The sequence below is a fragment of the Pyrgilauda ruficollis genome, unplaced genomic scaffold (genome assembly GCF_017590135.1).
Source record: "Pyrgilauda ruficollis isolate IOZ18807 unplaced genomic scaffold, ASM1759013v1 scaffold21, whole genome shotgun sequence".
Lineage (NCBI taxonomy): Eukaryota > Metazoa > Chordata > Aves > Passeriformes > Passeridae > Pyrgilauda > Pyrgilauda ruficollis.
In genome coordinates this window covers 4769093-4786196 of record NW_024520318.1, presented here as the reverse complement: position 1 = coordinate 4786196, position 17104 = coordinate 4769093, and the positions used below count along the sequence as shown (strand labels likewise).

Sequence of the window (17104 nt, the reverse complement as noted above, 5' to 3'; positions counted from 1 at the left end):
TGAGAAATTTGTACCTTTCTGCTTATCAAGGGAAGAAAAACTTCCCTACTGTTCTTGCAGCACTTCAAGGTTAAAACCCATATTGACCAAAAAAAAATGCAGCAGAGGTAATAAACATTCACAGGGATTACACTGGAAAATGAAGACACCAAGCTAAAAAGAAGAAATTAAAAGCAAAAGCCATATTAAGAAACTAAAAGCTGTCAAAGAACTGCCTTGAATATTAATCTGAGCTATTTTAGCCAGGCCTTTTTCAGCACCTTTTCTTTCCTGCTAACTTTTATGTTACAGCTCTATTGCCTGTACAGAGTTGCTGAATTGAAGCTCTGCCTGTCAGGAGCTCTTTTCTTTGCTTTAGCTCCCAGTTGTTACTGGATTTGCCTCAGCTGCCATATTAAACCCTTGCATGTCAAATTACAAAGCAATTAGGGTAGAATGCAGAGTTGTATTACACAGGTTAAAAAAAATCCTGAAACCCTAACTCTACATTTTCTAGGTTTGTAATGATGACTTTGGAAAGTATTAAAATATCTCTTTAATTAATATAATCCCCAAATTACTGGCATGTGCTTTACCTGGTGTCATGTAAGTATTTTATCTTTCCACCTTTCTCTTTTTGCTACCTCATAGGCTTTTTCTGCCTGTGAATGTTTAAATTCATTATTTCACACTGTGAGAAACGGAATAAGCACAACTTGAGTACCTGCTCAAGTAGCTAGTGAATTAAAGAAGTACATAGATGAACTTTCCAAATGTTTTATCATACATTCTGACCCCTGAAATTTGCTCATTCTGTCCAACATTACTGCAGGAATAGTGAGTCTAAGCTGAGAGCCCTGGGAGCTGTGCCATTAATAGCAGGCAGATGTGGTGGAATGAAGAAGGGTCCAGAGCATGGGTCAGTGGTAGCTGCCACCACTGTGCTGCGAGTCAGGAGCCAAAGAGGGACGGATGCACAGCCATGGCTAACTCATTTAATATCTCTGCTTACCATCTCTGCCCCCCAGTGGGACTCATCAGATTTAATTACATATCTAATGCGAAATTCAGCCTCACCCTGTGAGTTATTGCACTTCCTCAATTCCTCTTACGTTGTGGAAGCACAGCACTTCACAGGACTGGTCCTGCCATGAAAATTAATTAGTTTATGCCTGAACAGGGCTTTCAACATACAGATCATTCTGTATGACAAAGTAGTATTAGATAACAAACCAAGTTATTTAATTGAATTACGGAGCCATAAGAAAATTATTGTCTCTCATTTTTAATCAAGCAGGCTCCAAGCCAGATTAGTCCCTGATGATGATGCTTTGGCTATTTCAACAGATTTTATTGCCACCAGAAAAGTTTCTCCCTCGCTTGCATCCTACAGTTTTCATTGCTGTTTATATAACACACGTAATAAACCCAGCTCTAGGTTTCAGGTGAGCCTCTACCTTCAGGGAGCAGTAATTGTTAAGACAACTTGTTGAAGGTGACAAAAAAGCCTTCTTTGTTTGGAAACAAACACCTCCACCTTGTTTTGTTTGGTGTTTTTAATAAACATCCTGGTTAACCATCTCTCACTGTAGAGATACAGGAGATGAGAAACAGTTCTGAAGATTCAAGAGAATTAAGCACAAGGAGTTATGCATTTCTTTCCATGGCATCAGAGAATTCCCAGGTTATAGTTGTGCATGGAATTTCATATGCATGAATGCTTCAGTGCCCTCCCACCAGTTCTCAGAGTCTTTATTAGCTCCATAACCCAAGCAGAAGAATTTCACTACTGCTTTCAAGGGTCATCTGAGTAGAAGCTTCAAGACAAATTGTGCTGCTGAGGTTACATAAATTCAGCAGCTAACTTGAAAGAGAACTTAGTCTTGTTTGCTGGGGGATAAAGGTATGGTTTTTGGCATGGTCCTCTTGGCAAAGATAAATTTCTGATCATAGAAACTCCTTTGTAGACATAAAGTTCATTTGTTTTCATCTTTTTTGGACTTGCTAAATTTTTTGGGACAGATCAATGTCAATTTATACCATGGGAGGATCTGGACTAGCTCTGTGAGGTTTTTGATTTCTCAGTTAGGCTGTGTTTTCCATGGATCCCTTCTGCATGAACATCCTTGTTAAGACAAGAGCAGTAGGGACCTGCCAGTACCCATTCCGCTCCCTTTTTCCCTCACCCTGCATTGTACCCTGCTAGCTTTTTACACTTTTTCTTCCATTTATTGCTCTTACATTGGAAATCAGATAGAACAGTCATAAAGAACAACAGCACCAAAGAAATAAAGGCCGCAACAATAAAAGATGAGCATTGATGGCATCTATCCAGGGATATTCCTCCTTTGGGGCAGTGGAGCAATATCAAGGGCATTCAGAAGGAAGACAGACCCTTTGCCCACTAAAATTCACTCTGCATCTTGATATGATGGCCTTTTTTTACCTTCCTTTAGTTTCACAGTGCCCTACTTGCTGGCTTCCTTTTCTTCTTCCCACTCTCATGCCTTCCTTTTCTCCCTGTTACTTCTTTTGATTGACTTTGATTTGGGGAGTTTTTGTGGGTTTTCTTATTGCCAGAGAAAAGAATTAGGCACACAAAGGAAGAGACTAGATTTATGACAAAAACATGGAATGGCCTGGCTTGGAAGGGACCTTAAAGCTCATCTGGTTCCAGCCCTCCTGCCATGGGATGAGCAGGGGCACCTTCCACTAGACCAGGTTGCTCCATCCAGCTTGGCCATAAAGACTTCTATGGATGGGGCACCCACAACTTCTCTGAGAAACCTGTTCCAGGGTCTCACCACCCTCACAGTACAGAATTTTTTTTCCTAAAATATAATCTAAACCTACTCTCTTTCAGTTTGAGTCATTCCCCCTTTGTCCTATCACTACATGCCCTTGTAAATGTTTTGATTTGATTTTAGTTTGTATTTTTATTGATTTGCCAAGTTTCTGTACACCCCAGCATCATCCAAAGTGTAACCAGAAGGAAGTACCTCCACCAAAATTGCCTTTGTTCTGATGGGGCATCCCTAGTTAGGAGCTTGGGTGTTGCAGCTAACGTTTTACCATACAAAACCTCACAAGATGTAGTGGTGGTGGTGGTTTGCATTTGGTGAGCAGAAAGAGCTGAAATGGCAGCTCCAACCTCACACACCTCCATTAATGAGGGTTTTCACACTTCTCAATTAATGAGGGTTAATGAGCAAAGCTGAGGGGACAGTCAGGGGACACCCCTCCTGGGGTGGTGAGCAGCAGCTGGGGCTGGGATTGACCAGGGGTTGATCAAGCTCTTGTCAGGTCCTGGAGCAGGAAAAGGATCTGTACCTAGCCCAGCTCTCTGGCTCTGAGTCACGAGCAGGCCATGCAAGGTGTGAGGCACCTTCTTGGCCACAGATCTGGCAGCTGATGTGTTTGGTGCACTGCACAAGGGGTTGGAAGCCACACAGGTGTAAAAACACCTCCTTTAGGTTTGGGCTTTCCTAGGGCTGGCTCCCATAGGGATGTGAGTATTTTGTGAAGTGAAAAGATCCCTCTGCACTGTGAGTTCTCATTGAATTCCTGCCTCATCCTGGAGGCAGGGCTGCCCAGAGCAGTTCTGAGATTCAGACTTCTTAATAGCATGTGGGCAGACCTAATCAAGCCCACAGCACAGTCTGCAGCAACCCTCCTAAACCAAACTCTGCCCCTCTGCACTCCTTCTTTACAAGTACTCAGCTCCCACCATTTCAAAGCAATCTTTCAGAAAATCAATAGTTCTTCATCTCCTTCAGAATGAGAGCAAGTAGGACACTTGGACGTTTGCTTTGTAATCTCTTCAAAAATTGCTTTCTTGTCTTCCCAACAGAATTAGGAAATATTGCAGTACCAAAAAAAAAAAATAATATAGAAAAAATCTCAGGCTTTTTCAGCACAGAGTCTCAGTGGTAGGACCAATCTTTGTATTCCTTTTCATTTAGGGATTACCCTAAGCCCACAGCTCTGTTTATACCTTAGGCACACACACACACACACACATCCTTGTTCCTCGCACAGACCAATTACTTGTTCTCACAACTCCACTTTTCAGGAGCCTACTGTAAAATCCTTTCCCGTTTTAAAATTTCCATTTTGCTCTCCCTCTTTCCTCTCCGTGGCCCTTTAGCCATGGAACTGAACTGCTCTGCTCCCTCTGGATCCAGGCGGGGAGGGCTGGCCAGGCTTCACATCCCGTCAGAGGCAGCGCTGACCTTTTTTCCCTAATTGACAATGCGGGGTTTGTGCTAATGGGATGACATCACTACACCGAGCTGGAATGCTCTCCCTGCTGTCTCTTTTGTCTCTCGGCATTTTTCTCCCACACTTTTACAGGAAGTGTATCCCTAGGAGGGAGTGTAAGGAAGACAGTTACACAGAGCCTGAAAAACATACGCAGAAAACATCTTCAATTTTCCTCTCTTTATTTTTCCCTAGTCACGCCAGTTACCAACCACGAATCCTGAGCCCTCACTACACACTGAATCTTCCTTTCCCTTCCTCCAGGTTGTGATCACTGATGTTGTTTTCTGTGTTTGCTTTGCCTCACTGTCCTGAGACGTGCTGCTGGGGAGATTGGTTCCTCTTGGGTTTGAATTATAATTGCAGTTGTTAGCCTACTGTCCTTTTACAGCTCTAATTTTATTCAAACAACTTGTTAGTAAGATCCTTGTGCATCTCTACAGCAATAAATAGTTAATTGAGGTGCCTAATTTTGTGTTAAATTGTTGGCAGTTTATATTACTGAGCATCACAGCAGAAGTTTTAAAATAACATTTTAAAGAATACATGGAGGGGAAGAGGCTCCAAGGAAATTGAAAATATTAAGAGCTTTATTTAGCCATTTTGTGAGATTGGCTCACCCATTTCAGTGAGTACTAGAACTTCTAAAGATGCTGCCTGTCCTGGTTTCAACTTCCTTAAAGCTTAAAAAAATTGTCTTAGTGCTGGTTAAAGATTGGCAGCCATGTGCCCAAACAAGCAGCCTTGTCTAAGCCAGCAAACCAAAGAAATGCAGGTGAGGGGTTTTGGTCAGAGGAGACAGAAGGAGCAGAAGTTTCCTTTTGCTTCTCCTTCTGGTTTTTCCTTTCTCCCCTCTCCCATGGCTGACATCCTGGGTCAGTATATATTTCATCCAGCCTGCTTCAGTGCCAAATGAAATGGATTAACTGGGATCCCAGGTACTTTAGTGAATCTGTTTACCCTGATGTTTTAATTAGCACAGAAATGCACCAGGAGCTGCAGCGCTGGAAGAGAAGGGCAGCTGGAAGAAGCAGACTCTTAAATCACTTTTTCTAAATCAGGGGCAGCCCTGCAGGACCATGGCTGGCTGCATCCTTCCTTCAAGGAATGATAAGCCAGATAAAACATAGAGGGGGAAAAGGGGAAAAATTCAGAGGAAGAAAACAAATCCATTACTATTCAAGATGATCCAATGCCAGCAGGGAGAGGGATTTATCTATTTTCCTTTTTTCCTAAACAATGCCCAAGTATTTCACAGGGACACCCTGGATTCCTGCACACATTACATGATCTTCATGCTGCCCTTTCCCTTCTGCACTGGAGCACTGTGCAAGAAGCCAATGACAGCCACATTATTAACACTTCTGGTGGAAAGTTCTCTCCATTATTTCAATTGTATTTCCCACTTCATTTTTCATGTTATCCTTAAAGCAACCATAGGTATTTTACTCAGGATTTGCTTCTTACATTCTGGTTCTGTCATATTTACCCTCCACTTTAGTTAACTACCACAAGCTATTGTGAGCAACAGACAGATTTGGAGTTGTCTTAATTTTAATATTAAACCTAAGTTGAACCCTGACCCTAAGCTTACTGTCTTTGCATGGGTGCCTAGTGAACTATCTAGTAGCTGTGAACAGTAATTATTAACACAGTTTAATATTTCTCTTATGTTTACGGCCTAATGAGTTTAGTGCTTTTTCTACTCAGCACCACACAAACAATTGATACAGAAGTTTCAGCCTCAAATAGCAGTAAGGGTAATATGGTTAAAACCCTGCAAACTACTATGAAAAGACCACGATTAACCTTGCCAAATTTCAGACCAGAGCCAAATTTATTGGGGAGCTTTTTTTATAAACCAGTTAAATACAGTGAGTAAAAATAGTGTTTAGAGTGGAAGTGCTGACAAAACCTTTACTGCAGCAGCGTGGACAATTCAGCTGTAATAATGGCAAGTGTGCCCTTATCACAGCAAGAAAAATGTAAGGAGTCCTGAATTTGCAGTGAATGAGCCATTACTTATGTCTATCACAAAGAAACAAGACTACTGAACAAAAAAAAAGATACATTAAGGGTTGGATTTTTTTTCCCCAAAAGAAAACTAAAAATAAAAAAGATCAGATGTGACTCAGGCTTTCAAACAATAAAAATAGCAAGATAAAAGAAGTAGGTTGCTTCATTGCCTAAAGAAATGGCTAGAATCTTAAAAAGTCTGAAACCTGATTGTGAGAGACTCACTTTATGGGCTGCTAAGGAGGTGCTGACCTTCATCATCAATAGATTGTCTGAGCCTTTGTGGTATTCAGCAGTAAAGGAAGTGCTTAAAAAGTCATCCTGCTGAAAGATGGACTGGAAAAATCTCCAGTTCAGATCTCAGCATAGCTGTTGTCAGAGCACATGCTCATTCAGAATGTCTGACTGTAAATCTAATTCAGATAAATCTTCCTTCATTTTTAAGTGATAAAACGGGACCATCCTCACCTTTAGAGATGGATCAGGATATCTGGAATTCAATATAAGTTAAATTATTACAGAGGAAGGCAGCTAACGACCTGTCTGTTGTGGGGCTTTGGATGTGTTTTGTTAGAGCACTGGATTTCTCTGTCCTAGAGGACACTGGAGGAGTGGGACAACACGAGCACCAGTGGTGCCATTTCCCTGCTCCTGCTCCAGTTTCAGGCGCAGTTTTGCCCGTTCCAACAGTTGGTCTGAAATGGACTGTGGCAGATGTGATTTCAAACAGCCTTTTGGGAGAAAGGGGCTTAGATGAAAGACTTCAGCTCCTTTAACTTCCTGGAGAAGTCCCATCCTTGCCTAAGCACTACACCAGCGTGGGAGCTGTCGCACACCTTCGAGCAGGGGGAGTTAGCCATGCTGGGCTATGGGGCAGCACAGCTGTGGGGGTGACAGGCAGATGGGAAATCTTCGCACAAAATGCACGTGTGCTGCAGACACAGTCATGCTGGGGGTGAAAAATGCTGTGATGCCATCCCCGAGGAGCCGTGCAGCATTGAACACCCACAGCACAGAGCACAAAACGCAGATGGGGCCCTGATGGCTGGAGCTGCTGGAGCCGCCCAGGAGGCCCAGCCAGGCCACCCCGAGCGAGGCAGCTCCTGCTGCTGGGGAAGGGAAAACAAACCAAAGCAGTGGCAACAACAGCAACCTCTGCCAGTTCTGATCAGGGCTGGGGGAGGGAGAACTACTGCTCTCTCCAGATCTAGTGCCTGATTTGTCTCTGAGCTCTAGCAGGGCATTTTATGGGGTGCGTTCCAACTTGGATCATGGCTCTCCTTGGATTGCTGCCACATGGTTGGGGTAAGGAAGGTGTTTCAGAGTAAGGAAGGTGTTTCAGAGTAAGGAACCTGTTTCAGAGTAAGAAATGTACTCAAAGTCCCCTTTTGGCTTCCCAGCCTCCCCAGACCTGCAAATCATGCCAGGGTATGATTCCAGAGGGAATCCCTCCTTCCATTTACTTCTTACTCCACTGACTCAGCCATGACAGGCAAGTGTGACCCTCAGAAACAGCAGCTTGTGTTGTCTACTGACAGCTTCCACCGAGGTTGGCAAAACAGACCTTTTTCTGCAGCACAGCCCCACAGAATTCATGTCCCAAAGAGCTGGTAACAGCAATGGAATGGTCCGGTTTCAAAGCAGCTTAATCCCCTCTGGGAACTACTGAAAGAAACTCCTCTCTCCTGTCACTCCACTCCAATCAATGCTGAAAGGTTCTGCCTTGCTGTATGTAGATTCAGGAAGAAAGCACTGCAGCCTTTGGTATTTAGAAAGGTTTTACTTCACATCTGCAAGGCCAGAAGCTTTTTTGGTTGAAATCAAAGTTTAAATTCAGAAGAAAAAAGGGCTCATCAAAGAACTGGCAAAGAATTTAACAACTAGGTGCCAGCTGAAATGCCAGTGTGATTTATCAGCAGGTTCTTCCCTAATCTTATGTGAGATAATAGGATAAGGTGTTGAAAGCAGAATCAAACCAGATACAGAACAAAAAGTGTAAGTAATAGGGCTCATAAAATTATGCACATAGTAAGTTTACGTTATCTAGTAGGCAGGCCACTCTCCCCAAGAAGGTTTTGTTAGATAGATTGGGAAATTAACAGAAAAAAACCAGAAGATTTAAAAAGACAAATTATGTTATATTCCTTTTGCATACAGATATTTTTTCCATGTAATCCTCTCAATTTTGAGAGATGAGATTTCCTCAGTGATAGACCCAACAAAACACTTGTCTGTAGTAGCTGTGGTGCCAGGTTCATACATCTCTTAGCAAAGATTAACCCTCAGATTTGCAGAAAGCTGAATTTGCTTATCATAGATCAGGAAAATCATTCCTGAGAGCTCCCAAATTTAGAGTAGTTTCCTTCTGCTATGGCACTAAATTGTCAGTAGATATATTCCCCTGCCTAGTGATTCATTAGAAGTATTTTATAGTAAACACTTCCAAAATAAAAAACAGACATTTTAACAAAAGCTTTGGGAAAATAGTTAACTGACAAAGATATTGATTTTCTAGAAGCTCTTCCCTGGACACGGGTTTGGGTTTTTTCATTGAGATGGTTAAAGTGAGGCTGCCTGATACAATGTGTGTCCATTGAACAGCCCAAAGTCCTGCTAATCAGCTGAATAACTAAAAATATAACAGGAACAGTGTAAATCCATTTGATACAGCAAAGTTCACTTCTCTGGTCCATCAGAGAAATGTCTTCAAGTCACCAAAGAATCCTTGGTCTGTATTTCACAGTTTGTTCTCTTTTTTTTTATTCTACAGTAAATTATTTTTATATTCAGTTTGGTCCAGCCAGTTTCCCATTCACAGTGGTATAATCTCCCCATGAGATGCAGAGCTTTGCCTTTGGCAGCATTCTGGCAAGGAGGAAAGTCCACTAATTGTCCTCAAAAGGCTCCTCAGTGCTACGTGGGTGCTCAGAGAAAAACTCCTGCAAACTTATATCTGCTGCAGGCTCATTTTCCAAACTTCTGTCAGACCCTCAGTGAGGAGCCCACCCAGGAGGCTGTGAAAGTCCTGTGCCCCCTCCAGGACAGGCTCATCCTGCAGGGCCCACATGTGACAGCTCTGTTGGCCTGACATGGCACTGAGATCAGCAGGACTCATCCCCTTGATGCCTCAAGGAGCTGGAACTGAGGCTAGATGGAGTTCAGAGGAATATTCAGTTGATATTTATTGAAGTGGATATTTATTGAAGTGCCTTCAAAGGCCACACCCTGCCAGGACTGGAGTCACAGTCATGGCTCTGCCTGGATTGCTCCAAAATAGAACCAAAAGAGGGTTTGGTCATGAGATCTCACCATTTTATAAGTTTTAGTCTATTTGCATATGGGAGTGAACTGTCCAATTAATGGCTTCAAATTATGAAGTTTCATCCTCCTTGCTTGTTTGCCCACCCTCCTCTTTTCACGTTGCTCATGCTTTGGGCCTGAAGTTTGAAGAGATTGTCCTTGAGTCTCCAGCTAGAATAGGATTGTTTTGTCTTCACCACCCTGTGAAAGATCCCAGTACCACTTAATATAAAGCTAAAGCTGCACACCAAAACAGAGCAGAAAAACTAAGTTTTAAGGGTTTTTTACCTTCAGCTGGGGCTGGGCTGCCTGGAGTCTCCCTACTCTGCTGCACAGTCAAGATAAATCAGAATTTCCTAAATTGCCCAGTGCTGAAGCCAGGACTGGAAAATGCAGCTTCCAATCTTTGGGCTGAGCTATGGTTTGTTTTAAAAAGGGATTGAATGTCTTACAAACAGGTAAAATTGCTGCCAGATTCAAGTACATTAGCCTTCTCCAGCTGCTTTACTGCTGCCATTCAAAATAGCTTGCTATAAATATGATTCCTTTGAGCTCTATTCTGACAAGTGCACAGCACTATCTGGGAAGGGCCCGTGGTTTTCCATCCCCACAGAACTCAATAGGGGTTGTGATTGCTCAGCACATCGCTGAAAAAAGTCTGCTGAAATTACCTTAAACCACACAATTATCCCCTCACCTATCCCTATTTTTCTTTCAGTCATGGAAGTAGGCAGGGAAATAGAAAGAAAGACAACAAAAGAAATGCTGCAGACAGAGCAAACCCTGAACAGAAATCAGAAAACAATGAAAAACAAGCTAGGACAAAAGAAGAAACAACATTAGAGACTGGCAAGTGGATATTCCCAAGACCTCCACTTCATATTTCTGTGTCAAAACTAACGGGAATGGAAACAGAGTCAGTCTGAATTGATGAGGTGGACATTTCCCTCGGGTTTGCGAAGTTTGTGAGGATTGGTATCACACAAACAGCATGTCAACATTCCAAAAATCCTCCTGAGGACAGCACTTGGCAGCACATTGAGGAGCAGCTCCACAGGACCCTCCGGGAAGGCAGCACTTGCTCCAGGCAGGAGCAGCAGCAGTGGCCAGGTTCCCTCAGCCCTGGAGGAACAGGGATAAACCAGCAGAATCACCCCAGCAAAGGGAATGCAAAGCAACAAAATCCATGTCAGCAAGGAGCACCGTCCTGGGATTCACAGGGTTCAATAAAAATCCTGAGATGCAATTGCGTGAGAAATCCCAAAATTTAGAGCTGTTCATAAACAGCAGAAGGAGGGGGGCACTGGGCTGAACCAAAAAAATCTCAGGTAATTTTTTTTCTCTAAGGTTCCTACGGTATTTATGATAGGGGAAATCAAAAGGACACAAAGTGAAAATAAATGGTCTATTTTTTTAATCCCAGCTCTATCAGGGACAAACAATATCTCAATAGTCAGGGAAGTTCCCACTCTGCCCCAGCTGTCCACACAGCAGTGCATCAAATGTTTAATCCTTTGGTTAAACAAAAGTCCAGTTTAGCCTTTTTTTCCGCCTACAGTATTTCCATCATGCCCTCTGTTTCCCTTCTTCCTCTAAAACCAGAATATGGCTGCTGGATGGAAATCCTTTTCCTTCCCATAGCAAACAGCCCCCTTTGGATTCAGATGGCTTTGTCTTCAGCAGCCAAGAATCCAAAAGCTGGGGTTTTGTAGGAAAAGGTTTCTTGGTTGCCTGAGATACTAAAGAAATAATATGACTTTGGCAATAATCTTTGAAACTAATCTGTGATTTTCATGACTTTCTGCCTCTAAGTATTCAAACTTGAGCTGTCTCAAGCAGTTCGGTTCTTTGATAAGTAGTTATTTCTGAGCTCTCAAAAGCAGAGTCCTTTCCAGTTCCAGGCTGAGCCCCCTAAAGGAGGGATCTACACACCTTTGACTTTATTCAAAATCTCTTATCCAGCCTGGAGTTTTATCAGTATAATATGAGAAGAAAGGAGTAAAAGAGTACCTACCACTCTGGCAAGGTTGCAATTAATTTCACAGAGGGGAGGGAAGAGAAAGGAGGTGTAGGAAAGCCCAGCAGGTGGGTCACTGCTCCAGCCACCAGCCTCCTGTTTCCTGGAAGCCAGAGCCAGCAGCACTTACAGTAAAACTGATTGTTCAAAGTTGTATCATTATTCCCAGATTTCTCCAGTGCTGCTAATCTCAGTTAATTATATTGGAAATCCCTTGTATTATGACCATGTAATTCATAATGTGCCAGCAGAAGTCATGGTTCATAATAATCACATAATGGGCAAGGACTTAGACGTAATCAGATTTTAGTTACCCTGTCGTGTTTCCATAATGCTGCTATAAAACCAACATAATCACAAAAAAGTACCAGTTATTTAAACATTTTTATCAGATTGATGTACGGTATCTTTCTCTCCCTCTCTCTCTTTTTTAAACAATGTAAGATAACAAAAATTGGATTACAATTGCTGGGAACAGACTATGATAAACTGTTTGCTTGTGTGCAGCATGAAATTTAATAATGGCATCAGTGTCTCGATTTTTAGCAGTGTTAGACCTGTTAAATAGTAGCACTCTGCAGCCAAAGGCTGCTTTCAAAGTGGCAGCATTAGAGCATTGTGCAAACAATATCTCTAAGAGCTCAGCTGTCTTATAAACCTTGAAAGATGCCCTATATCCTCACAATTAACCTGGCTGCTAACATTTACTGTGCAGATGAGGGCTTGACTTTTTCCACAATACATGATGCAAAAAACCCCTTAGTAGCTGTAAGGATTTTTAAAGGCCAGTGTCTGCCTCTCAAATAAAATAAAACAGAAAAGAAAAGAAAAAAAAAAAAAAAAAAAAAAAAAAAAAAAAAAAAAAACCCCCTTTTTTTTTTTAAAAAAAATTGTGTAGAGAAAAAAAAAAAAAAAAAAAAAAAAAAAAAAAAAAAAAAGAGCCACTTTCTACTTTACAGGAATATGGCTAGTGATGAGAATAGAGAACTTGCAAGCTGCACTCTCTGGACTCTCTCTAATGTTTTATCTCCACTCTGACCCAAATCACTTCAGCTGTGCACTTGACATCCTCAAAAAGGGTCCAACTACACTTGTTTCAGCCCTGTACTGCCAAACTTAATTCAAAAGAATTTGTGAAATGTTAGAGGTTTTCAGCTAGCAAGCAAATATCCTATTTCTATTTTTTTTTTCTTTACCATACCGAAGGCACTTTATTTTAAAGCAATAAATATTATAGCAGTGAGTAAGGTCAGCAAGTGTTGCCCTTTTTCCCCCCCCCTTACACTAAGAAATGAGCTGTGATGGGGACAAAAACAGTTGTCACTTGAGAAGAAAGAAGGACTTGACTCCTCCTAAGAGGAGATGAAAAGGTGGTGAGAGAATAGCTGGAGATTATAGAATTTCTCCCTGGAATTGTGGACAGAGTGGTTGGGGAATCACAGAATTGTAGGGCTGGGGTTTCTCAGCAGTCTCTTAATCCAGCTCTCCTCTGAAGCAAAACACAGAACATCCCTGAAAGGCACTTCTGTACTGTTCCTAAAAACCTCCAGTGAGACAGACTTCTCTGTATCAGCAAGCTGATAGAGAGTTTCTCCCCATCTTTCATGCTGCAAAATAGCCCATGATGGTTTTGTATCCTTATTTGACATGAAGGGCAATTAGCCACCCTATTCTCTCTGCAACCTCTTAGCAGATCTCTTTTCAGTCTTCTCTGAATTAAATAAATTCAGTGCTCTTAGTATTTCCTCCCAGGCCATGTTTTCTAAACCTCTGTATTTTTGTTGGTTTACTTTGTATTGTCTCCAATTTGCCTCTTTGTTCAGACAGAGACAAATTGGAGACAGGGCAGAGAAAAGCAGCAAACTTGAGCTGCTGGATTGGAACTGTGGTTGTTTTGCTCAATGTTTTGTTAAGAAATAAACAAAAACTCCTCTGCATTTTGTGGGGGTGAAGAGACATATGACATGCAATAAACTCAAAGGTCAGGAAATTCAAAGTTGTGGTTGCTGGTGCAAAATATTTCCAGAGATCTTTCAGACTTAAGGAAATTAAGTCTTTAGTCTGACATTGCAAAATTTTCAGTTAGAGATCCTGATCCAGAAAAATGTGTGCAAAGCATTTAATTTGAATAATATCCCTAAAGCAAGTGCTAACTTACATGTTACAAATATCGTGCAGTTCTTGGCTCTTCTTTAAGCCAAAATGTCTTTCCTAGCTCAATCTATATATTCATGTCATATTATCATTCTTTAGATAATGTTGTTTTGCAAACATGCAAATAACAGGCATTTCTGAACAACTAGTACTAAAATTATTGGATTGGGGGGAAAAAAGGCGAATTTATAAGAAATGAAAATAGAAATGCTTGTTTAATTTAGAGCTTTTATATGTTGGACAGCATGCTGTTGATTACCACTGACATCAGGAAGGCAGAGTTATCCGGAGAAGAATTGGTGGTTTCTCACTATTTCTGCACTATTTAGCTACCATTAAATTAATCAGGAGGGACTTAGTCAGCTTCATTAAAGTTGGCCTGAGAGAGGAAAAAATAATGCTCCCTTGGAGAACTCTCACTGTTAAGGCTTAAGAATTAAGTGCTTTCTGCTGCTGGTGAGGAAAATAACTGCAGAAATTGGGACATAGTCTTCACTCTTCTGTAATAGAGAACATTATAAATACACTACATTGAGAAACATTGCAAATTTCCCTAAATTTTTGGCATCCATCTGTTGGAATATAGGGAAATAGGACTTGAACATCTGGACTGGGATGTGAAGGGTAGGAGAAATCACCCTCTAGCTTAAAACCTCAGTAGAAACCATATAATATACATATCTCTATAAGACCTCTAGACAATTATTAACAGCTTAGATGCAAAATAACATTAAACCTTTCTGAGGATCAAAAGATCTTGTCTCACACTAATCTCCTAATATCAGACAGCATAACAAACTTCAAAACCATCAGCCTGTTTAAAACCTGTCGAGATTTTTATTTCTGTTGTTCTGCAAATAATCCTGCCCTGTGATATCAAAATGAATGAGAAGAGGTTCCTGGCTGCTGTGCACAGGAGGAGGTCCACAGCACATGTGCACACAGCTTTTGGTGTGGGATATCTGAGGCACGAAACACTTCCCATGTGTGAGCAAAGGCAGCGTGATGAATTCACCAGGGTGCTTTTGGGGAGATATTCCAGCCCATTCCACAGGCTGGAACATCTCCATTTCCCACAGATGGCTGTGGCAGGCACTGTTCCTGTGGCAGGAGAGGAGCCCCAGTGCCATCTCCTTTGCACACCTTGTGTGTTCAGATAACCTCTCCTGCAGCTCACTGCCCTGCAATTCACAGGCTTTGTCACGGCCACACGCCCTCTTCCAGGCAAAAATATGTGCAGAAAGCTAAAATCTGCCAGTGGCTGTGGCACCAGAGCCTTGGGGACACCATTTCACACCTATACAGAGCGAGGCAGCGTGGTCCAACCAAGCCTTCCATCAACTTCCTAATGTAAGAAGCGAAAAATGAGTATTTCTAGATAAATACCTACATGAATAGAAGTTCCTCTCCAGGAGCCTCTCTGCTGCTGGGGCACATCAGAGAGGCACAGGCAGCTTTCCTGGCATCAGTGCTCAAGGGCAGCCCTGGGAGCACTGTAGGATTGAGGATTTTTGGATGTGCTGCCCGTTGGGGCAGGACACAGCCACATTTCTGCCCAACCTCGCCTCCTCCTGCAAGTAGGACAGAGTTTAGTCCCTTCCTTTTGCAGCACACAGACTGCAATTCCTGGCCATCCACTAGGAAAAAAAAGGTAGAAAATGGGACTTTGTAGAGTTTTCCCTGCCCTCTCTCACTGATGGAGCTGTGCAGTGACCAGACACAGCCCAACACCATGAAAATCCTCAATGGACATTAAAGGCTGTAAATTGATTTTGAGAATCCACTTTCTGCAGCTAAAAATCAGGTTCAGAAATGATCTTATCATCAGCACAGGTCCTCGAGAAACTTCCTGGGAGTACACTTGGTCTTAGACAGCAAACACCAAAAATTTCAGTCACTGACCCCGACTCTCCAAAGCCTGAGTGGGAGATGCTGACTTTACTCTCCAAAATATTCTTTAAACTTCTAACAGGAAAAGTTATTTCCTAAATACAGCCTACTCATTTCACTTGCTTAAAAAAAGAAAAATATGGAAAAAAATCAGCAGTTTTTCTCTCCCTATAGTCCCATCACTATATTTTAGGCTGCAAAGCCAAGAAATTGATTTTTTTTCCCTACTGATACTTATTGTCTTTTATAGCTGCAGAAGATTTTAGAGTAGGAATGTGAAGCTTACAGATGGCTCAAACCTGGCTTGTGCAACAGATAAGGTGGGAATCTGTTGTAATGATCCATTTGGACATGCTCCCATTTTCTGATCACTGAATTTGAATCTATTAATCTTATAGACATTTCCAGCTTGCCCATCACTATGAAATAAAGCTGAGAAACTGCATTGTGTCAGAAAGGATTCATGCTCATGCTCTTGCCTGAACTGCTCCTACATATATGGCTTATAAAGTGCTTTTTTTCCTCAAAGGAATACTACAAGTTGACCATAAAACAACATCTTTCCTCACACACATGTGTGTACAAGAGCAAAATCTGTATTCCAGAAAGGACAAGCCATATTTCCCAATAATTTTGATGCCAAAGAAGATCAGTCAATTTCTAATTAACTCTAATTGGCTTCTTCACATGCTTTTAAATTATTTACCTGAAGGTGACAGGGGCTCAAAAGCACCAAGCATTTTCTCCATGTTTTGTAAATGTTAAGCAGGATACTTGAAAAATAATCACCCACCACTTGTCACTTACAACCAAAAGCCTCATTGACCTAAACAGATACAAACCACATGTTTTACAATCACCAAGAAACACAGGCAAGGACTGTGTGTTAGATTGCTCAGTAGGTAACATAAAGGAGGGAAAAAGAGAGAAAAGAGAAAATATATATTTAGAATAACCTTGGGGGAGGCATGAACCCATCTTGAAAGGTATTGGCTCAAAAGCCACCATCATGAGTGATCAAGGCACGTCATGTCTCTGCTGGCTGAACCCACAAAGGGCTTTTCTCCAAACCAAAAATTCTGTAGGGCACTTGAACCCCACAGCTCCCTGCATCTCCTGTAGGCACTGTGATACCCAAGGACAGATAAACACAAAGGTGTAGTGCTACCCTCACCTCTTTCCATGGAAAGCAGTACCTTAGAGCTCACCTTGAAATGGAGTTTCTTTTCTGTTCAGGGCCCTAAGAAATTGGAGGTATTTATCCTCCCAGCTGCCATCTGCTCCTGGAAGGAATGGTGCAGGAGCAGGGAGGGCAGAGCACTTCGTGTTTAATTTGTGGCTCTGGACACTTCCTGGCTTGAGCCAAGGGAGCAAAAAAAAATGCAATAGGCAGGCAGCTTAATTTATACCCACAAAATTAGGCACGCTGGGAGAAGGTTCAAACACCACAAGCAGCTAATGCAGGCAAGCAGCAGCCAGAGAAGGTGT

At 42.0% G+C, this 17104-nt stretch overlaps 1 protein-coding gene across 1 annotated transcript in view; it reads left to right on the top strand.

Moving 5' to 3' along the window:
• The window catches only part of SPATA16 (spermatogenesis associated 16), an 82062-nt gene that overhangs the window by 8067 nt on the left and 56891 nt on the right, over nt 1-17104 (top strand). Inside the window, 1 exon segment of the mRNA XM_041467997.1 lies at nt 10274-10404. Within this exon segment, the coding sequence (XP_041323931.1) occupies nt 10274-10404 (131 nt within the window).